Consider the following 21,405-nt stretch of genomic DNA (forward strand, 5'->3'; position numbering starts at 1 on the left):
CATGTGATTTGTATTGCGAGGTGATGGGGGGGATAAATTATAGTTCAAAACGAGGGTGAAGACCTTGGAGCCAGATGGCACGGAGGGAGTGAGTGAAATGTGTGTGTGAAGGTTAGAGTGCCCCAGAACCTCCTTTGTGTCCATCTTAAGGCCTGCCAAGTGCACAGTATGAGTGATAAAACAAGGTGTATCATAGGAGCATATTTCGTTTTCTGACCTTCGACGTGAGAAGATGAACCCCGCAGCCCCCACGTGATGGAAGACGGACGGACTCGGCTGAGACCAATAAACTGCCATCCCTTATGACTAAATAAAGGTGGTACATGTATAGGGTCCATCCAATCAGCCGTGCAGGTTTTTGCTGTATGTTGTTACGTCATCATGACGCTGTGTACCTTTAAAAGTTTCTGCTTGTACCTCTTTTTGGCAGAACGTTCTTAGCAGCAGAGTTCTTTGCTGTTGCTCTCATCTGCGTGTGAGATTAAAACGTGTTATCCTTACAAGATCAACTTGGGCCTTTCTTCCCTAGTGGGTTGTATTCTTTCTGGTGTGAGCGTTCATGGGCATGCCTTCAGTGACAACAATATCCTTTATAATAAGTTGCTTTGCTTTGGACTAACCAGTGCGCTCCGTGGCAGTCGGGTTTAAACGCCCTTACTGATACGTTATTTCCTTCCTGTATGAGAACTAAAACTTTGTTATTCTTGAAAGAGTTGCACCGAACCTTTTTCCTTGGAGGATTGTTTTTATTTGTCTGGTTGTTGGTGTTCTCCCCTACAGAATTATACCGTTATTAGGCTGAGTGGTCATCAAACCGTGGGGCTGGTCCCCCTAGCGGGGGCCCGAAGGTTGTCCAGGGAAGGATTGTGGCTCTTCAAGGGGGAAGAGGGCTCAGCAAAATCATTTTCAATCAAAGGGGAGCTCAGCATAAAGAAAGTTTGAATACCACTGTGCTAACCCCATTTCTGGGTCTGCAAGCTTTCAAGACTCCTTGGGTTTCTTCCTGCAGGCCATAATAGTAGAAGTGAAACAGAATGTGGATTGACATATATAATTATTTAATCAGGGCATTCTACAAGATCCGCTGTTTATTGAATGTTTTTTAAAAAACAGCCTGCACGTTTTTTTGGGCGAACATGGTATTCCTACCTCTCTAATAACATGAGCAGTGACAGAGCTCGTTCTTTTGTTTGGTGTAGGGAGGCAACTTGGCATAGATGCTCCTCCCTCCCCACGTTTTATCTGCCCTCGTTTCCTGGACGCTTCTCACAGCATTACGAGCCATGGCGGAAATAAGAAACCTCATCCAGAGGAGTCTCAGTAACCTGGCCCAGGCGCCCTTTAAGGAATTCAAGGCAAGGCTGAACGACGAGAAGGTGGAAGGCGACTACGCCAGGATCCCCTGGGGGAGTCTGGAGAATGCAGACCCCATAGACGTGTCCAGGCTGATCATTAACTACTATTGTGCAGGGTACGGGCTGCAGCTCACGCTGCGGGTTCTGGAGGAGATTAACCACAGGCAAGAGGCCACAGAACTCCGGGCAGCGGTAGAAGCAGGTGGGTGTCCTCTCAGGTAGGTGGACCAAGGCGGAGCGCGTTCATGTTGCGCTCTTCCTCGCCTAGAGTGGGGAGGCCGTTTACTCAGGTTGACAATACCAGCATCCGCTTCCTCGCCGGCTCGATTTGAGGAAGTGAGAAATGCGCACGCACTGGAAGTACTCCTTGCGGTTTGCCGTTTATGTTGGTACTTCCTGCCGCGTTACATAGCTCCCAACTTTTTGTGTCGCCAAGACGGGTGAAAACACCCGGTTTTTTTGGGGGCCTTGTGAGAGCCCATAGAAGTCAATGGGGATATACGGGGCTTGGCGGGTGAGGCAGCTGCTTGCGAGGCGAGTGACACCTTCCAATAGGGGATGAGTTGAGAGTTATGGCGAATGCTCGTTGTGGATACAACATTACAGTTCCACCGGGTATGATCCTGGTGTAACATTTATAACTCGCCTGTGTTTCTAGACTACAAGGAGGGGGAAACAAGGGAGGCCAATTCGTGCAATTAAGAGCTAGGAAGCTCCTCAGGCTTTCATAACCAAAGGCGTCATTGTAATTCGCGAAGGTGCTGCCGTGTCCCCTCCCGAGCGCGCGTGGGAGAATCACATCGGTGTACAGGGCCGTGGCTCTCAGAAGTTACTCGTACAGTTGCAAGACTCCACTTTTGCCAATACTGTTCATTTGAATTTGTTAAGTACTGTATGCGGCAAGACAAACACCGTTCTTTCATTTATTTTATAATGCGCCTGCCGCAAGATGTCTCCGCACTCTAAGCTTAGTGAGAAGTAACATGCGTCACGCAGGATACGCAGGGCAGCACCTGCGTATGTGGCAGGGCGGACAGCTGTTAAGACACTCGCTGAGGTACTGTTGCCGGACCCTGGGACCGATGGAACCAGGAGGCCCTCCTTGAATAAGAACGCATTAGGTGCATTCCTAAATACAGGCCAAGGGCCGCATTTTGACTAGACCACCGCATTCATTTGCGCGCTTTATAATATAACATTGAAGTGCAGGCAGGAGGTTGGGCGGGGTTGTCAGGAAGGTGTTTACGGTGCATAGTCCAACCGCTCTGCCTTTCTTTCACTTTCTATTTGACTCTGTTGAACGTTTCCAAGAAACGCACGTTGGGGAGGGGTGGAGGAATGGCTTGTCATCGAGTTTGAAAGGTTGGGGTAGGGGAGAGAGAGAGGTATCCGTCTTAGCAGTCACATCATTGCCAGTTTCGAAAATACCACGGGGGTGGAGGGAGTCCTGCTCCTTCCCAGGGGTGGACTGGCCTATAGGGAACTCTGGAGATTTCCCGGTGGGCCTCTGCACCCTGGGCCTCTTTTCTGTGGTATTTCCACTTTTTCTCATAGGAAAAGCATTGGGCTTGCTGAAAATGTGTCATATGGGGCCACTTTGAACTTTATTTCCAGGGCCTCTTTTGGTCCCCAGTAATTATTTCCAGGGCCTCTTTTAGTTCCCAGTCCAGCCCTGCTCCTTCCCCCCCCCCCCCAATGCAGTGCACACAATACCATACTGCTTCGTTCACGCCCCCGAAACCGCCCACCCCTGCCCCAAATTACTTTTTTTGGTAACATTAGTGGCAGATGTCATTTTAACACATAACCAAAAAAATAAAACTGCAGAATCATTCCAGATGCAGGAAACTCATCTATTAGAGCTCTGTCTATGCGCTCTGTGGGTAAAATACATGCACACCTCCTAATTTGCATATTGATTGCACCAAACGAAATTATTTCACAGAAAAGGACATTGCAAGGAGCATCATTAGTCTTTGATACTTGGAGGCACCATGGAAGTGACTTTAGAATAAGTTGCTATAAGTAAGCCAAGTGGCAAATAACTGTGGTGCAAAGTACCCGCTCATCCTGCCACCCACACTGCCTCCAGGCCACACCTTGCGCTGGTGTCTGTAGCTGTACCCATACAGCACCCCCCCTTTTCTTCCTGCACTTATCAGACACACCCTGTCTGCTGCCATAAACGAGCACTTGCCACTTGCTGGCTGCAGTACCATGGTTTGCTGCCTTTAAAATATTTTTAATTTTTAAAAATTATTTATCTGTCTCTCCTCTGCTTTGCACTTTCCACCCCCCTTCCATGCACTTTTGCCCTTCCCCTCTCCCATGCACTTGTGCGTTCTCAATGTCACTTAGGCATAGTAAGATTGTTGTTTTTGTTCCCCGTGTCCCTCTCCCTTGCCTTGTCGCACTCTGAAACACTTGTGTACGAGCGCGCGCTCTGAAACACTTGTGTACGAGCGCGATATAAATAAAATATCAATATCAATCACTTTCAGAGCTGCAGATAAGACACAGGGCGATTAAATGATTTTCCCAGGATCACACACTTTGGTTAAATAGTGATACCGGCATGTGGACAACTTAAGCAACTGAGCACATCTTCAGGTTTAGTTGCTATAGATATTTATTACTGTTTTGCTTTGCATTTCATGTGCTTAAATAATACTTTATTTATAGCAATGCCTTGGAATCAAACCACATTACATCATAAACTAGCCTTTCATAGTAAACGTACTACACACTATATACATTGTCATAGAAATATGTTGAACAAGAAGAGTATGGCTTTAGTTTTATTCTCCCCATCCTGCATGCAAAGTCACAAAAGCATCATGCAGATTAACAAATCCCCCTTGGGTTTTAAATCCATAGGGCCTGATTCATGGAAAAGTGCACATATATCATGTCCATCGCGCATAAAACAATCTGCACTCCATGTAAATTCACGGAATCGTCCACACAAAATAACCCTTGCGTAAGTCGTGACCAGAATGCCCCCAACACGCCCCCACGCAAAGCAAAAACAGCCAGAAGAGTTACCTTTGCGTGCTCCCCCGGGTGCCAATACATGGACCCTTCAAACTCGGGAGGATAGCTCACGGGCAACGCGCTCGCCCTCGAAGCAAGACAACGTGGAGCAAGACAGGTTCGATCTCCGGGTCTGCGATTTGAAACCTTGCTTGGAAACCTCTGGGTATTAAGCACAATATAAATAATCAATTACAATTAAAAAAATAGTGTGTGGGGTCTCCCTCAAGCAGGCCTGCATCTCGGGGACCCTGCGCAGGGTCCCCCCATAAATATTACCAGCACCATGACAACTTGTTTACGATTTATTGTAACTCAGATAAAACTCAGAAAATCTGCATGCAAACCTCCGTAAACAGTTCCTGCACCCATACACTGCGTACGCACACCCCTAAGTCAGATTAGAACTCTGGCTGCATACACGCACCCCTAAATACGACACCCAATTTTACATCTGTGCAGAGAATCCTATGCGCAAGTGTCTGTACGTATGCCTTCAGGTGGCTGATAGTATGACAGCCTTGTGTGGCCATTTCCCCACCGAGAGGTTGCGTGCTCGGATCCATAAATACGAATCATTCCACACAATAGTGGGTGTGCAATGGACTGCCGGCGGGCCGTCCCTCGTTACGCCCACATTTTCCCTTGTTCTTCCTCGTTTTCCACATTCCCACTACTCATGCCCACGCACTGTTTGGGGTCTCGCGCAAGGCACTCAGCCTCTCGTAGTGACGCGCAGAGCCTGCACGAATTACCCGCAAAGTAATTAAAAGTACTGCACAGTTGATTCTATGAATCGGAAAACAGGCTTTTGCGCCCAGTTTGGCACACAAATTCCTTATTTTCCACGCAGATATAGCCATGAATCGGGCCCATAGCCATTATTTCATAAAGCATGCAGCATTGTGCACCCTTCTCACTTCTGCACACTCCCTCCCTTTCCCATTTCTAAAGGGACAAAGGGCCTGGATAATAGCCCTCCCCTCTCCCATCAGTGCCTAATGGCTCACAGTGTAATGCTCTGTTGACACAGAGCAACGTGAGAGCCCCTCTGATGCCTGGAGCTCCTTGCGACATTGTCCTGGCAGTGGGACACCTCTCCGGTTGGGCAACCTCATTGAGGTGCCGAACAAAAGAGGTGTCCCACTGACAAATGTTCTGGTGATGCTCTCAAAAGAGCCTTTGGGGGGCAGCATGTACCCCTCAACGCCGCTCGGTACGCCACTGCACACAGCACAGCGTTATCAGTTTACATGATGTCGAGTTATCACATTACTTGATGCACAGGTAGCAGATAATTTCCAAATGACGTTGCTACCTGACCATTGAGTAATTACACATGCCATTCTAGCAGATCCCGTGCCATTTCCCTTCCGGGCAGTCTCTGGCATCATCTCTTCTGCATCATGTCCATGCCATCTGTCTCCCTGCTCTGTTCCAGCGCTCTCTCTGTCGACCCCGTCTCAAGCTACCCATGCCACTGTCTTTAACTACTGATCGCCTGCGTCATAGTCCACCCATCGCCATCTTGCTGGAAGCTTTGCACTGTTTTGCCACCTAGTGGTGAACATGGGTGCTGGCAAGATTTCTTTCCACAGACATCAGTTGCCTTTTTATTATATGCATTTTGTAAATGGGGGTATGTCCAGGGCGCACATCTTGGCTGGTTTGGTGAACACCCATGTAGCATATACTTTATAATTTACATTATGCCCCTCTTCGCAAATAATTGCACATTTCACTCCCTGTTAGCACATACTATTATGCTGAGCTAACTCATCATTGGCCGGCCTTTACCCCCCTCTCTCAATAGGTTGTAGTTTCTTTTGCTAAAAATAAGGTGGTCCATGGACCCTGCCCACCATCCCGCACCCCCCTCCTGATCCCCCTGGGGGCCTAGAAACTGGATGGGTAGCAAAGCATCAGCCTAAGGTGGACACGTCAGTGCATAGACTGTACCCTGATGCAGTGTTGCAGTGTCTGGTTTGAGATTTCAAGCTGGCTGGGGCGGCTGGCATGCCTTTGACAGCAATTTCAGCAGGGCATTTTATCTTGGCACGCTACTGGAGTGAAGACTGCTGGTTGTAGTGCCAGTGAAATAACTACATTTGACTTCAGTTTGCACAATCCCAATCCTAGTTTGCTCTACCCAGTTCATTACCTTCAATATTTTCTTTAAATGCATGTGCAATGATAGCCCCAGTTTGGCAATCTTGCTACACTCCCAGTTTGCAAACCTTAGTTCCATGGGGCATACTGGCAAAGGGGCAAATGCCCCAGGGCTGTTGCCCAATGGGCCAGAGCTCCAAAATATTAAAAAAAAAAAAAAAAACTAAATCCTTCAGAAACTAGCCTGCCACAAAGGAACCGATGGCTGCAAATCCTGCTCAAAGTCTGTGTGAATGGAGTGAGGCATTTCTTTTGATTTCATCAATCTTGTAGATATACCAGGGTGGGCCCCACACATGGGCTTCCACAGTGAGTGAGAGGGGGAGGAGTCTAGGCTGCAGGGGGCATGTTCATTCCGTACAGTGGCAATGCCCGCCTTTAAATAACAGATTCTGTGACCCTGGATGGTATCGTTGGCATCACGACTCCCCATACACCATGGATTTGTTACACTTCTCATCAGTTTATCACAACACCAGCTGGCCAAGGATGTACGGGTCCATATCTTATTAGAGTTTGTCCTCAGTTTGATTGTGCACGAGGTGCTACCTCTGTGTTCTGGTGAATTGCTTGATCACCAGTGTGTTCATACAACAAGAGGTTAATAGCAACCCGAATAGAACCCATGGATGTTACTTATATAGTGGTAATAGAAATGGCTGTTCGACTGTTTGTGGTACTTAATTGTGGACAACGTTGAAAAATACACATAGAAAGATGTAATATTCAGGTATTAATTATTAGAAGACTACAAACTAAGGGGGTAATTTAGACTTGGGCAATGTTTTAATACCGCTGAAGAAAGTTATCAGCTCCGACTGTGGTATTTCTGGAAATCCGACCTACTGAAACGTTTACCACCAGCAGATGTGGTATTTCTGGCGGTAAATTAATTTCTCCCATGGCGGTAATGCAAACATTTTATTTTAAACATTTCTTTCAGCCATTTTCAGCATCACTGCGAAGGAAGATATTAATTATATACAGTGGTGGCTCATATCACCACTGTTGATTTTCTTTATGCACAAACGGGCCAGTTCGGGCCCTTTTATGCATTATATGGGTATGGTGGTGTGAGGAGGCAATTAGAGAGGCCCACCTTTTTACCCCCTTAACATGGCCATTTCTAAAAGTATTTATCACTCTAATGAAGGGAAGCATCTGTGCTTCTGTAGTAAGAAGGAACAATACCATCCAGGGTCACTTGCAGAGTACCCCAAGGTTCCTGCATCTCCCCGACCCTATATAACATATTCACATAACCTCTATTTGACTGACTTGACGAACTGGGTGTCACCTACACCAACTATGCAGATGACACCCAGCTCCTCATACCGATCACTGGCTGCCATGACACAGACTCTGAGTATTTAAACAGAATCTACCAGACAATCTAAGCTTGGATGGCCTTACATGGACTATGCCTCAACGGCGATAAGACAGAGCTACTACTCATAGGTTCCCAACACCAGCTCCACAAATTACCCAACTCCTTCAAATCATTTAATATAGACGGAAACATCATTTAAGTATCTAATGAAGTGAAAACCCTCGGCTTCTGTCATGCGCCGCTTTCTCACCTGGCGTCTTTGGCCCCGCTGCCGCTTACGGACTTCCTGATTTCCGTCACGCTGACGCTACGTTCACTAAGCGGTCTAGTCTTTCTCCGCTAGGTTGACCGTAGCGTTATTTAACCACTCCTCTCCCTGGGTCCAGCGCGTTGCAACCTTCCACGATCAGCTGCTTTTCCTCGCGGCCGCGGTCTTGCTACACGCTGTTTTCCTCTTGCTCCTCGAGCCTTTCCTCTTTCACCTCTCTTACTCTTCCCGGTCCTTCTCAGGTCCCTGCCTTCTGTTCTCTCCCTCCTTCCTACTTTCCCTCCTTCGTGCCCGGCTTTCTGCCTTTGGTTTTGTTTACTTTCGCTTCCGGTGTATGCTGGAGTGTACATATCCTGCTGGGTCCTGTTGCTGCCTTCTCCCATTGTTCATCTGCTTACACGCCCAGCTACCATCAGGATACCTGCCGGTTCCAGGGTTTTTTTGCCTATTCTGGCTTTTTTCCCCCTTTTTTGTCCCTCCCGGGAGTGGGACACGGTCAGGGCGCATTTAAACGCTCTCACTGTGGCTTCCTCTTGTGGGAGACACGCTCAGCCTCGAAAAAAAGAAAAGGACTACACGGCACATCGAGCGCTCAGCCCAGTTGAGGAGGATTTCGACTCCACAGGTGAGGAGGTTGAAGAGATAAAAAAGGGTACTACAACTGTATTAGAAGTTGGTGCTGACAGTTTGCAACGCCCACAATCAACAACCATGGCAACTCCTGAGCAAGTGCAGGAACTAATTGCTGCAGTACAAAGCCTCTCTCTAGAAATGCAAAATATAAAAACCGAAAACAACCTGCTAAAACAAATGGTAGCAGTGAGGGAGCCCCCCAACACAGACCTGCCTCCTATGCCTTTGTCTTCGGGGAAGTACGATGGTTCCCCCAAGACCCTAAAAGAATTTCTTGACGCTTGCAGGGTGTATTTTTCCTTCAGAACCCGCACCTACGCCTCTGATCATGCCAAGGTTGGATTCCTGGTGTCTAATATGACAGGGAACGCTCTTGCTTGGGCCACCCCTCTAGTCACCGGAAATGACCCTGTCCTACAGAATTTCAATGCCTTTATCGATTTTGTCAAACAAACCTTTGAAAGACCCGAAATCTCAACGGCAGCGGGTGAAGACTTGATGGACATTCGTCAAGGATAAGTTGATGTGCTGTCTTAAATCTCCTCCTTTAAGAGATTGGCCATGGAGACGGGTTGGTCTGAGCAGTCCCAATTTATTCTGTTCCGCCGAGGTCTTAGGGAAGAATTAAAAGATGAAATGGCTCATTTTCCTCGGCCTACTTCCCTGCAGGATCTGATGACGGCCGCCCTTCAGATGGAGTTCAGGATGCAAGAAAGACGCCAAGAAAGAAGAAAGACGCGTACCTCCTTTTCAAGGACCTCCTCACCACCTTCAACAGCGCTCAAACCTTACGATGAGCCCATGCAAATCGGCACTACTCGCCGTTCTCTAACGCCTGAAGAAAGAAGGAGGAGAAGGGAACCGGGCCTATGTGCCTATTGTGCCTCTGATCGCCACACGGTGCATAACTGTACTGAACTAACCAAGAAACCGGCGGAAAACGCAAACCCTCGAACCTAGTTGGGACGGGTTATCGAGGGCAGTCTTCCAGTCCCTACGTTACTATGTCTATTGATTCCTCGAACCCTTCAGAAGATTCCCGCCTGATGGTTATAACGGTTAAGGTTACTATCAATGGCAGCCCGGTAGAGACGCTGGCTCTCTTGGATTGCGGTGCCGCAGGGAACTTCGCTGACACCCTTTGGGTTGACAAAGTAGGTGCTTCACGGATAGATTGCGGACACGGCCAGAAAGTAGAAGGAGTAGACGGCACACCTTTGAGCTCAGGACTCATTGTTCAGACTACCGAACCCCTTCCTCTAACTATATTTCAGCATTCAGAAGTCATTACTTTTGACATCATTCGAGCAGCCCATTTTCCCCTAATCTTGGGGATTACCTGGCTGCGACAACATAATCCCCATGTCGACTGGAAGTCCAATAGTTTGCATTTTAATTCCAGTTATTGCCAGACACACTGCTTTCAAGAAGCACATTACCAGGAGGTAAAAATATCTCCCACTGTTCTCCCCACGAGTATAGGGGTGCATTCCATTGACAAGATATTGGAAGAATACCCTATGGTGTTTGCTGAATCCGCCCCCATGGCATTACCACCTCACAGACCGGAGGACTGCTCCATTGAGCTGATACCCAATGCCCTGATGCCATTTGGCCGAATGTTTGCCTTATCCAAGACTGAAAAGGACGCTTTACGAAAGTATTTGGATGACAACTTGTGCAACGGTCTCATCAGACCCTCTAAATCCCCGGCGGGTGCTCCCTTGTTTTTTATTCCAAAGAGGGATTCCAAGGACCTCAGGCCATGCATCGATTACAGGGGACTCAATAAGGTAACTTGCAAGGACAGATATCCCATGCCCCTCATTCCTGACATTTTGGAATCAGTACAGGGAGCGACAGTTTTCTCCAAATTGGATCTGCGCAATGCATATCACTTACTCAGAGTAAGTCCAGGAGATGAATGGAAGACGGCCTTCAGGACACCATTTGGTCTGTACGAATACTACGTTATGCCCTTCGGACTGGTCAATGCTCCAGCAATTTTTCAAAGGTTCATAGACCGAATATTCTCAGATTTATTGTTTATTTCAGTGGTAGTTTACCTTGACGACATACTTGTTTTTTCACAGTCTATGTCGGAGCATCTACTGCATCTCACAGAGGTCCTGGAGCGCCTTAAGAAACATCATTTATTGGCCAAACGTGAAAAATGTGTATTTGGGGCATCTTCGGTCCCTTACTTGGGGTTTATCCTCTCACCACAAGGAGTACAAATGGATCAAAAGAAGGTCGAGGCTATTCTCCATTGGCAGGCTCCTTCCTCAGTCAAAGAGGTTCAGAGATTCCTGGGCCTGGCTAATTTTTATAGGCGTTTCGTGCCAGGTTTTTCCACCACTGTTCTACCAATTACCAACTTGTTGAAGAAGACTTCTGTGCCTTTCATCTGGAGCCCTCAGGCTGAAGAGAGCTTTCAACTCTTGAAGAAGAGCTTCTGCAGCGCTCCCATCCTATGCCAGCCGGACCAAAACAAACCTTTTATCGTTGAGACAGATGCCTCTGACGCAGCTATAGGAGCTGTTCTACTACAAGAGCATGACAACGCGGAACACCCAATAGCGTATCTGTCTAAGACTCTCACTACTAGTCAACGGAATTATTCCGTAATTGAACGTGAACTTCTGGCCATGAAAAGAGCCTGTGAAGTTTGGAGACACCTCCTACAGGGGTGCAGCCACCCTTTTGTAATCCGGACCGACCATAAGAATTTACAAGTTCTACAGTCAATGGAGTGCATCAATTCCAGACAAGCCCGATGGGCGCATTTTTTCTCACAATATGACTTTACCATCACTTATATTCCTGGAAGCCAAAATACTTTGGCAGATGCCCTATCCAGGAAGTCTTTCTCCTCCCAGGTTGCCCCATCCTGCCCGGAGAAGTTGTTTCCCAGGAACCGCATTGTTGCCACTATCTCCTCCTTGTTTCAACGGATAAAAGAAGCCGTCTCCTTACATCCAGAACCCCGCGGCATGATTCAAAAGGATGGTTTGTTCCTGAAGAATGAGAGGATCTGGGTACCATCTAAACCTCTTCAGAAAGACATATTGTCGTGGTGCCATGATCATAAGACGGCAGGCCATAGGGGACAGGCGAGTACCTTGGACTTGATCAGTAGAGCCTTTTACTGGCCAAGTTTGTCTGGAGATGTTAAGCGTTACGTCAGGTCCTGCAGAGTCTGCTGTCAGAGTAAAAACAACACAAAAAAACCCATAGGTTTGCTGCAGCAAGATTCCATCCCGGAGCGTCCGTGGAGTAATGTATCTACTGATTTCATTGTGGACTTACCTTTGTCTCAAGGATGTTCATGCATAATGGTGTCCATCGACTCCCTCACCAAGATGGCTAATTTCTCTCCACTCCCTGGTATACCAACTGCCGATGCTATGGCATTGGTTTTCATTAAAGATGTGTTTCGACTCCATGGTCTCCCAGACAAGATAGTATCAGACCGAGGGAGCCAATACGTCTCCAAATTCTGGAAGTCCTTATGTGCCGCTCTTAATATTCACCGCGCATTGTCATCAGGATATCATCCCCACACCAATGGGCAGACAGAGCGGTTAAACGCTACCTTGGAACAATATTTGCGCAGCTACACCAATCTGGAACAAGACAACTGGGTGGATATGCTGCCGACGGTGGAGTTCGCATATAATAATGCCAGCCATTCCGCAAGCAAGATGTCTCCCTTCTATTGCTCATATGGATTTCATCCCCGAGCCATCATTCCCCATTTTTCATGCAAACCTGCACTTCCGGCGGTAGAGGAGGTACTAATCCGTATAAGGGACATCCAAGACAAAGCTAAGTTGAACCTCAGAGATAGCCTCCAGGCATACAAGAGGCAAGCCGACCGGCACCGGCAGGTAGTACCTGATTGGGAGGTTGGCTCCAAGGTGTGGTTATCCACCAAATACCTTCCTAGATGGTCTCGCCCGTCTAAGCTGTCCCCCAGGTTTATTGGTCCCTATCCCATTACGGCCAAGATCAATCCAGTGGCCTTCCGCCTAAAGCTGCCACATTCACTTAGGCGAATTCACCCAGTGTTTCACGCATCTCTTTTGAAGAGTGCCGAACAGTCACTAAGGGCTTGCCCTTTCCCCATTCTCTCTCACTCACCTGATACACCTGAGTATGAAGTATCCAGGTTACTGGACTCCAGGCACCGCAAAGGGCGCCTGGAATACCTGGTGCATTGGAAGGGTTTTTCCCATGCTGAGGACTCTTGGGAACCAAATGCACACATCCACGCTCCTGTCCTTCTCCGGAAGTTTCACCGTTTACATCCCGGTAAACCGGGTGGCCTGGGCCTTGGCGGGGGGCATGCTGTCATGCGCCGCTTTCTCACCTGGCGTCTTTGGCCCCGCTGCCGCTTACGGACTTCCTGATTTCCGTCACGCTGACGCTACGTTCACTAAGCGGTCTAATCTTTCTCCGCTAGGTTGACCGTAGCGTTATTTAACCACTCCTCTCCCTGGGTCCAGCGCGTTGCAACCTTCCACGGTCAGCTGCTTTTCCTCGCGGCCGCGGTCTTGCTACACGCTGTTTTCCTCTTGCTCCTCGAGCCTTTCCTCTTTCACCTCTCTTACTCTTCCCGGTCCTTCTCAGGTCCCCGCCTTCTGTTCTCTCCCTCCTTCCTACTTTCCCTCCTTCGTGCCCGGCTTTCTGCCTTTGGTTTTGTTTACTTTCGCTTCCGGTGCATGCTGGAGTGTACATATCCTGCTGGGTCCTGTTGCTGCCTTCTCCCATTGTTCATCTGCTTACATGCCCAGCTACCATCAGGATACCTGCCGGTTCCAGGGGTTTTTTGCCTATTCTGGCTTTTTTCCCCCTTTTTTGTCCCTCCCGGGAGTGGGACACGGTCAGGGCGCATTTACACGCTCTCACTGTGGCTTCTTCTTGTGGGAGACACGCTCAGCCTCGAAAAAAAGAAAAGGACTACACGGCACATCGAGCGCTCAGCCCAGTTGAGGAGGATTTCGACTCCACAGGTGAGGAGGTTGAAGAGATAAAAAAGGGTACTACAACTGTATTAGAAGTTGGTGCTGACAGCTTCTACCTGGACTCGTCATTTTGGATGACACTGTAGATCTGGTTGATCATTAACATGTCCTGGGCGTAATTTCCTGATATTGGAAGTACGACTTGTGTGTCATCGACAAAGTTGGTATAAGGAATGCCCAATGTGTTGATGTGGTTGAAAAGTGGATTGGTGTAGGTGTTCTGTGGATTGGTGTAGGTGTTCTAAATGGCAGGGGAGATGCAGGAGCCCTGGGGGGCACTACAAGGAACCTGAATGGAGTCAGCGGTAAAATTGCCTATGAAGACCCTGGATTCGCGCTCACTCAGGAATTACTGATCCATTGGTTAGCATGGTGAAAGAAGTGGAAGTCTGTGAGGAAGTGTTGGCAGAGGATGTCATGGTCAACAAGGTAAACACTGCTGATAGATCGAGGGGGAGCAGGATGGCAATGTTTCCTGAGTCTTGGACGCTGTGGAGTTGGATTTTGAGATCTGTAAGTGCTGCTTCGGTGCTGTGTTTGGGTCTGAAGCCTGATTGTCTCGATCCAAGAAGCTGATGTTGCTCTAGGTAGTTTTGGATTTGGGAATAGGCAATGCGATCTAGGATTTTGAGTAGGAAGGATACACTGGCAATGGACAGGTAGTTAGTGGGAAGGGTGGGGTGAAGGGAAGATTTCTTGATGAGAGGTGAAACCCAGGCAGTTTTTTTAGGCAGGGAGAGACAGTGTTGGAGGCTAAAGAAGCATTCATAAAGATGTCTATAGCAGGTGCTAGGGTGGCCACACAGAGTTTGACAATGTGGGCAGGACATACATCACCTCTGCAGTTAGATGGCTTGATGTGTAGGATGGTGGTGGTAATATCCTGTGAGGTCACATGGGAGAAGTGGAGGGGAGTACAGGCAGGGTGATGTGTCTGAGAGAGGAGTTTGGCTTGGTGTTTCTTGGTGTCAATTTTGACTTTTAGTGAGTTGATTTTATTAGAAAGGGCTGCCTGTATGGTAGAGCAAGAGGCTTTGTCGATGTGGACCGGGGAGCAGGTGGGGGAGGGATTTTCCAACTCTTTGAGGATGGCGAAGAGCTCTTTCATGCTAGTTTTGCCCCCAGATATCCTCGTGTTGAAGGAATTGGCTTAAGTCAGTAAGAGGTTGTTTTTGCATGTTTTGGAATCTATGAGGTAGGCAGCAAGGGTGGATGGTGTGGAGGGTTGCCTCCACATTTATAACGTCTTAAACATTCTACAGATTGAAGAATTATCTTGCTCCTGAAGAAGGGACTACTCCGAAACGCTTTGAGCTCTAACTTATTGTATTTATTTTATTTACTGATATTTTTGCTTATCTTTTCAAGATTAATATTTGCATTATTCTTTAATTTTGAGCAAAAACCATTGTAAAATATGAAATTAATGCACACATTGTTAAGTTTGACCTGTAGATCTGAATGTATTCAGTATGTAGGAGTGCATGGGAAGGTGGGTTTCTACAGTGTAGGATACCTTTTTTGTTTCTGTCATAGTCCAACCTTTGTGCTAGAGTGGTTTACCTCCCCACGCCCCTCAATTCCTCAAACTCACATAATACTATATCTATGGTATGTCCTTGCCCTCTATGATAAGAGTGAGTGCACCTTTACCATTTTTGTTGGCAATAATAGTATAATCTCAGTTTGAAAAATCCCAGTATATATTCCAATTTTCACAATTCCGTTTTTATAATCCAATTAGTCTCCCACTTTGTTCTTACTCAATAGTATAGCCAGTTTGACTTTTCCGAAATATGCCCAGTTTGTAAAATCCCAGTCTGATGGCTCCAGCATTATACAAGTCTGCACTAGGCCAGTAAATTGTACAATCCCAATGTGTTACTATTTTGTTAAAAATCCCAGTATGCACAATTCTAGGATGCTTTCAGGCAACAATGACACAACTAATCCAGAATAGGGCTGCAAGACCTATTGTTGGCCTCAAGCCCAGGGACTGTATCCCTCCAGTCCTAAAATCTCTCCACTGGCTCCCAGTTGCTGCAACGATCAAATTCAAGACCCTTTGCATCATCCACAAGGCCGTCTGGGCACTGGGACCACGCTAACTGCAGCTCTCTTTTACTAATACTCTGCTTCCAGATCCCTTCAATCTTCTGGCTCCAACGCTCTGCTGATCAAATTATTCTCCAATCAGAGAGCTGGGGGCAGATCCCTCTCCTCGGCTGGCTCCCTCCTCTGGAACAGTCTCCCTCTCTGTCTTGAAACGGACCACATCAAGATCCGCAAACAACTCAAGACATTTCTCTTCTCCTCCTTCCCTCTCACCCTCCCATGCTAACCATCCCCACAGTTGCTGAAATTGGTGGCCTGGTCCCTCAAGAGTCCAATAGGGTCCTGGCCTCCTGCCCAATTTCCTCCAGCACTCGACATCCTGCACTGTCCTCTGGTCCACACCGACCTGTCGAGTGGTTTGTCCCAACCCTGCACTTACCTGTTGGGGGGTAGATCTCCCTCTTTGCTTTGGAGTGGGCGTCTACGTCCATACACGTACCTATTGACTCCTCAACAGGCACCTTTGGCACTTCCCACATTGGGGGACCCTATAACACTTACCCCCACACGCTCCCCTCCTTTCTTTTTCTCTGCACTTGCACGTTCCGAATGTCACAAGGCCTAGTAGGACCACCTTTCGTTGTATTATTTATTCATTGCCATGTCCATTGTTTTATTTCCCTTCCCTTCCTGGTGGCACTTTTGAACACTGTTCTTGTTGTACAAGCGCCTTATAAATATCCAATAAATAAAGAAATACCAGTTCACAATTACATAATGGCGGTGTATACTCCTATTAAACTTTGACACAATTCTGATACAGTCAGGGCCTCATCACGAGTTGGGCGGTAACACCGGCGGTATTACCGCCGGTGCTATTAGCCCTACCGCCAACCCCCCCGGCTCTACTAGCGCCAGATCACGGGTTTGGCGGAACGGTTAGTGCCCATTCCCCATTGGCCCCATTCGGGAATTCCTCATTCCCCATTGGGCCCAATGGGGAAAATTCGCGCTATTACCGCTGGCGGATTTCCCGCCGGCGGCAATAGCGCCGGAAATCAGCAATTTTGCTGCGGATTTCCCCCCAGCTCTGAGCTGGGGGGAAATCCGCCAAGGCCATAATCTGGCGGACCCTTAAATGAAGCGATAATAGCGCTACCTCCGCATTTAAGGGTTACCGCCAAACTCATGATGAGGTGTGACTAAGACCCATATTGGATGCTGGGCGATGCAATTGAGGTGACAGTGGAGGCTGGAAGCCACCAACCGCTTGTGATGCAGGCCCTAGAGGATGTACACAGGGACCCGCCAAGCTCCCCAGTTCTTCACCGGCGTTATGCCCATAGATACCTCCAAGAAGTTTAACCACACATGGTCCAGCATGACTTGCTGGACTGTGTGAGGGATAAACCAAGAGAATGGTTCTGAGAGAAAGTACTTGCCAAAGAGATAAGGGGTGGGATCTAGAGGGGCCAGGTTACAGCACAGCGAGAAAGGCATGTAACCGAGTCAACAAGTAGCATCAAGAGCTTTTGCATGCTCCCGTCATTACGTGGCCCCTTTAAGCAAGGAGTAAATCAGACACTTGTGAGTTCCCTAGTCACCCGTGTGAAACCCTTGCTTGCCAGTAACGAAACTAACTATCATAGTTTCCTCTAACCTCTAAGAGGTTTTTTATATCTCAGTAGTCAGACGATTTCAGGTTTGTATGTGTTTTTCTGTTCACATTTTTATGTAGGCGGCGACGGTAGAATCCCTGCGGATTTTGCCTATTCTAATGCCATACAAAATAGAAGGCAGAGTCCATTGGGATGCTGTGTTAGGATGGCAGCCATGTTTATACATAGCATCCGCCATTACCAATGATCATCGTGTGCAAACGTGAGTGATGCTGGTCATTCACCACACGGTGTGTGGTGCGAGACACAGGGATATTGGCAAATATCAGGGCTTCTGTGCATTACACCACAACTTGCCTTAAATGGCAAAAAAACGTTGCACGGAGCAGGAATTGTGCAAGCAGTTGCAGACCGTCTATTCCCGATGGATTTACTGTCACGTAGAAAATTAGCCTGTAAGTGTTTTCTAAAATCTGTGCTAAGTGCCTTTAAAGCCTCAACTGCCTCACAATAAGTAGCCCCACTAAGGGTAAAAAGCATTTGTGGCTGTTGGACACCTTTGTGCGATGCCTGTATTTGGCTGTCCGAGGCACATTTTCCCGCCATTTTTCTGATTTTTGATTGTTATCCGACAAAGCTAAAATTGCAAGTTCCTCATTGCAAGAATTTGCTACTTTTTTTTACAATGTTACTTCAGAGCATTTACATAAAAACAGAGCTCTCGATTTCTAAATGGTCGTACTATGGGTCTTGTTGCCTATTTATAGACTATCTTTTCTTGGAAGGAAAGGAGCGCCTGGGGACCAATTCCGTTGGTCACGGTGCGAACACCTGTAACAATAACATTAACTCATGCCTGTCTGAGGTTCATGAGCTTGAAAACTGGTTTAGCAAGGGAGAGAGGCCCAGTCCTATTTCTCTATGTTTTTCTTTTACACTCTCTGAAGATTGAGGTCAATCAGATTTTGTGAGCATTTTAATTGGAGTGGCGGGACATAAATGTTCTATCCCTATTTCAGGATTTAGATTCCACACACACTGGTTCAGGGCAGGTCTCATATTTCCTGAATCATGGTAGGTTCCATAACCTCCTCATTAAGAATGTCCTATATGCCCTGAGACAGGATAGATCGCACAACACTTTGTTTAGGACAGCCGCCACATGCTCATTGATCAGGACATGTCTCATGCTCTCTGATTGAGGTCATGTGTCAAATCTCCTCCGTCATGACAGGTCTCTAACCCATGGGTTTGGGCAGGTCACCTACCCCCTCATTCAAGGGATGTCTTTCACCTGTTGGCTAATCTCAGCTCTTCAGCCCTGTGGGGCAGTGAATGTCTCATATTCACTGGGGTAGTGCATGTTTCACTCCTCCTTTGTCAGACTATGTTTTTTTACCATCAGGTCAGGAACAACTCCTTGGATAAAGCAGGTTTCCTTCTATACTGGTTCAGAGCATAACTTGCAAATACAGGTCAGGGCAGGACTCATACAACCTGGAGTTAAAGAAGGTCTCATAACCAGGGGTTCAAGTCACCCCCCTCCCTGTGTCATTGCATGTCTAGTATCTGGTCTCAAGGTCATTTGTCTCTTACAGGCTTCTAATTCTTCTGTTTCACTTCACAGCAAACAACAAGATGGACCAGAGATGAGACCAGCATATGGACCTGAGGCAACTTTGACGCTCCTTGTTGAAGAACACATTTTGAGACCGAAGCATCTGTTGAATATAAAAAGGCGGGGAAATATTCAGACACTTCAATAGCAGAAGGGCAGCAGCTTCTCCAAACAGCTTGGGAACATTTAAGGGCAAATTTCTTTTTTGTATTATTGCATTTATTAAATGATTACAAGCTATGAAAAAGGTACATTATTGCCTGAATTTGTTTCAGACTAATGCTACCTATTATTTCATATTTATTTTGTCTACTGATATATGTGACAAGGTCTCGTGTCTCGCCAGCTTGTTACTCATGTTATCAGAAATAGACATGGGCAAAGCTGGGGACTCCCCATTTGTGGAACATGTTGAGAAAGGGCATTATGCATTGCAGCATGTTGAGGGGGCAGGATGACCTCTTAGTAAGGTCCTGTATTTGGTAAAGTAGAGTTTGTCATCAAAGATGATTACGGGGTTAATTGCATCATTAGTAATCATTTGGCAATTTAAATGTATACAGCATTTCATAGCAGCTTATTATTATTATTTAATTCTTATAATGTGCCAACATCCCCATGGGCCTGTTTCAAAGTGCTGCTTAATTTGCATCATAATTATTCTCGACTTGTGGTACTCAATGTATACACCACTGGAGGGTGAAGGGTTGAGCCAGCCCGTCCGGGATATTGAACCCATGTGTCTGGCCTAGTGGGATACAAGCAGGACTCTGTCTAGCAAGGACTAAACTGGTGGGCAGCAGCACTGAATGCACAAGGATGATAAACAGACTGCCAATTCGGAGGAAACTAAGAAGTTGTGACCCTGGACAAGTTGAGACTTGGAGTCCTTGTTGACAAAGGAACATCCTAGTTAGTCCACCAGTATGGTGGCTTGAAGAAGCGAGCAGGAACAGGCACTCTGGAGACACAGATTCGAGCAGCAGCCAGCAAAAGAATCAAGAGCACAAGACATGGGGAAGGAGAGATCATTAGCAGGCAAGCTGAAAAGAGAATTGGAGACAAAGAAAAGGGTAGCTGAGTTGAGAGGGACTAGAGCGGAGAAGAGAGAAAAACACAGCGCTGCTATCAACTTAAAATTGTGAAGCGAAATCCGGTCTCAAACAAGTCCTGGTATGCGCTGATGCGGTAAGCAGCACTCCGCAGCCGGCATCTGCACAGGGGAAAGCACAACATTTACCTTTGGGCACTGATGCAAAACTGTTGCCTGGCTTCCTGGTGAGAGCGCCATGCTCTCAATGGTCTTCATGGCAACTCAGTTTCTTTCCATGTTCTGCCCGACATCCTTGCATGACTCGAGACTCCTCTTTGAACCTCCAATGCAAACAATAGGCTCTCCAAAAAGGATCAAAGTTGGGAATATTCCCTCCGCTCCTGACTACCCCCGCCACAAGGTGCACTCCAAATCCTGACTCCAGGTGTCTCAGGATAATGCTTGAAAAGGGCACTTAGAAGACTGGGGACATGGAGTTCTCCTCACGGTTCCCACATGCAATCTTCAGGCCTGTATCGCTTCCATTTAATGAGAAATTCTAGACAACCATGTCGAATCCATGAACCACAAATATGAAGCCCCTCATTGTCATCTCCATAGGGATTAGATACAGGGCCTGGCGTATCGTGTGCGTGTGCTGGGCCGGCAGGCTTTAACATGGGGACATAACAGACTGCAGGTATCTTCCAGTGATCCTATAGATGTAACTGGTAATTAACGGTTGATATTTGAACTACAAAGGGAAAGGGTCCAAGGAATCTTGCTTGCAGTTTTTGAATAGGACCAGTTTGCTGTAAGTGTGCTCTTGGTAACCAGTATAGTCCCGGGGTTCATATAATGGATTATTTCATCTCTTAGCATCTGCATGCTTCTTGTCGGTTGTTTTTCTTTCTGTGGGAGGATTACTGCTTTGATGCGCATTTCTAAGAGACAGGTGTGATCGCTGGTATCAGACACCTGGGTTTCCTGAAAGCTATTTAATAGACAACGTGGAAGAGAGCCATAAGAGCAATAGAATATTGCTGTTCTGATGGATGGAGGTCTGGATGGAATGATTGTAAGCAGGGTCAGCAGAGGACAACAGTTTAGACCAATTCTCTCCATGAATGTAGAACAAGCTTTGAAGGTAGTGTTTAAGGTTTGCTCAGTCCTCTTATGTTTATCATGTTTATCCAGTGGTACTCCATAGAATATGCATTCTTAATGTTCAGGGTCTTCAAACTGCCTTCCAGTAAGTGGCCACC

The 21,405-nt window shown here is 47.2% G+C and overlaps 1 protein-coding gene across 2 annotated transcripts; it reads left to right on the forward strand.

Annotated features, from left to right (window-relative positions):
* The first annotated feature begins 1,250 nt into the window (after positions 1-1,250).
* On the forward strand, positions 1,251-19,358 carry LOC138580973 (apoptosis-associated speck-like protein containing a CARD). Of its 2 annotated transcripts, none has more exons than XM_069651946.1 (2): positions 1,251-1,573; positions 19,117-19,358. In XM_069651946.1, exons 1-2 carry the CDS (start codon positions 1,284-1,286, stop codon positions 19,253-19,255), a joined length of 429 nt encoding a protein of 142 aa, XP_069508047.1. In that variant the 5' UTR covers positions 1,251-1,283; the 3' UTR covers positions 19,256-19,358. The 2 variants fall into 2 exon arrangements, with proteins under 2 accessions (XP_069508047.1, XP_069508048.1); XM_069651947.1 differs by having other exon boundaries at positions 1,251-1,557.
* Positions 19,359-21,405: the final 2,047 nt, after the last annotated feature.

This window comes from Ambystoma mexicanum, chromosome 3p, assembly GCF_040938575.1.
Source record: "Ambystoma mexicanum isolate Mex_15411 chromosome 3p, UKY_AmexF1_1, whole genome shotgun sequence".
Taxonomy (NCBI): Eukaryota; Metazoa; Chordata; class Amphibia; order Caudata; family Ambystomatidae; genus Ambystoma; species Ambystoma mexicanum.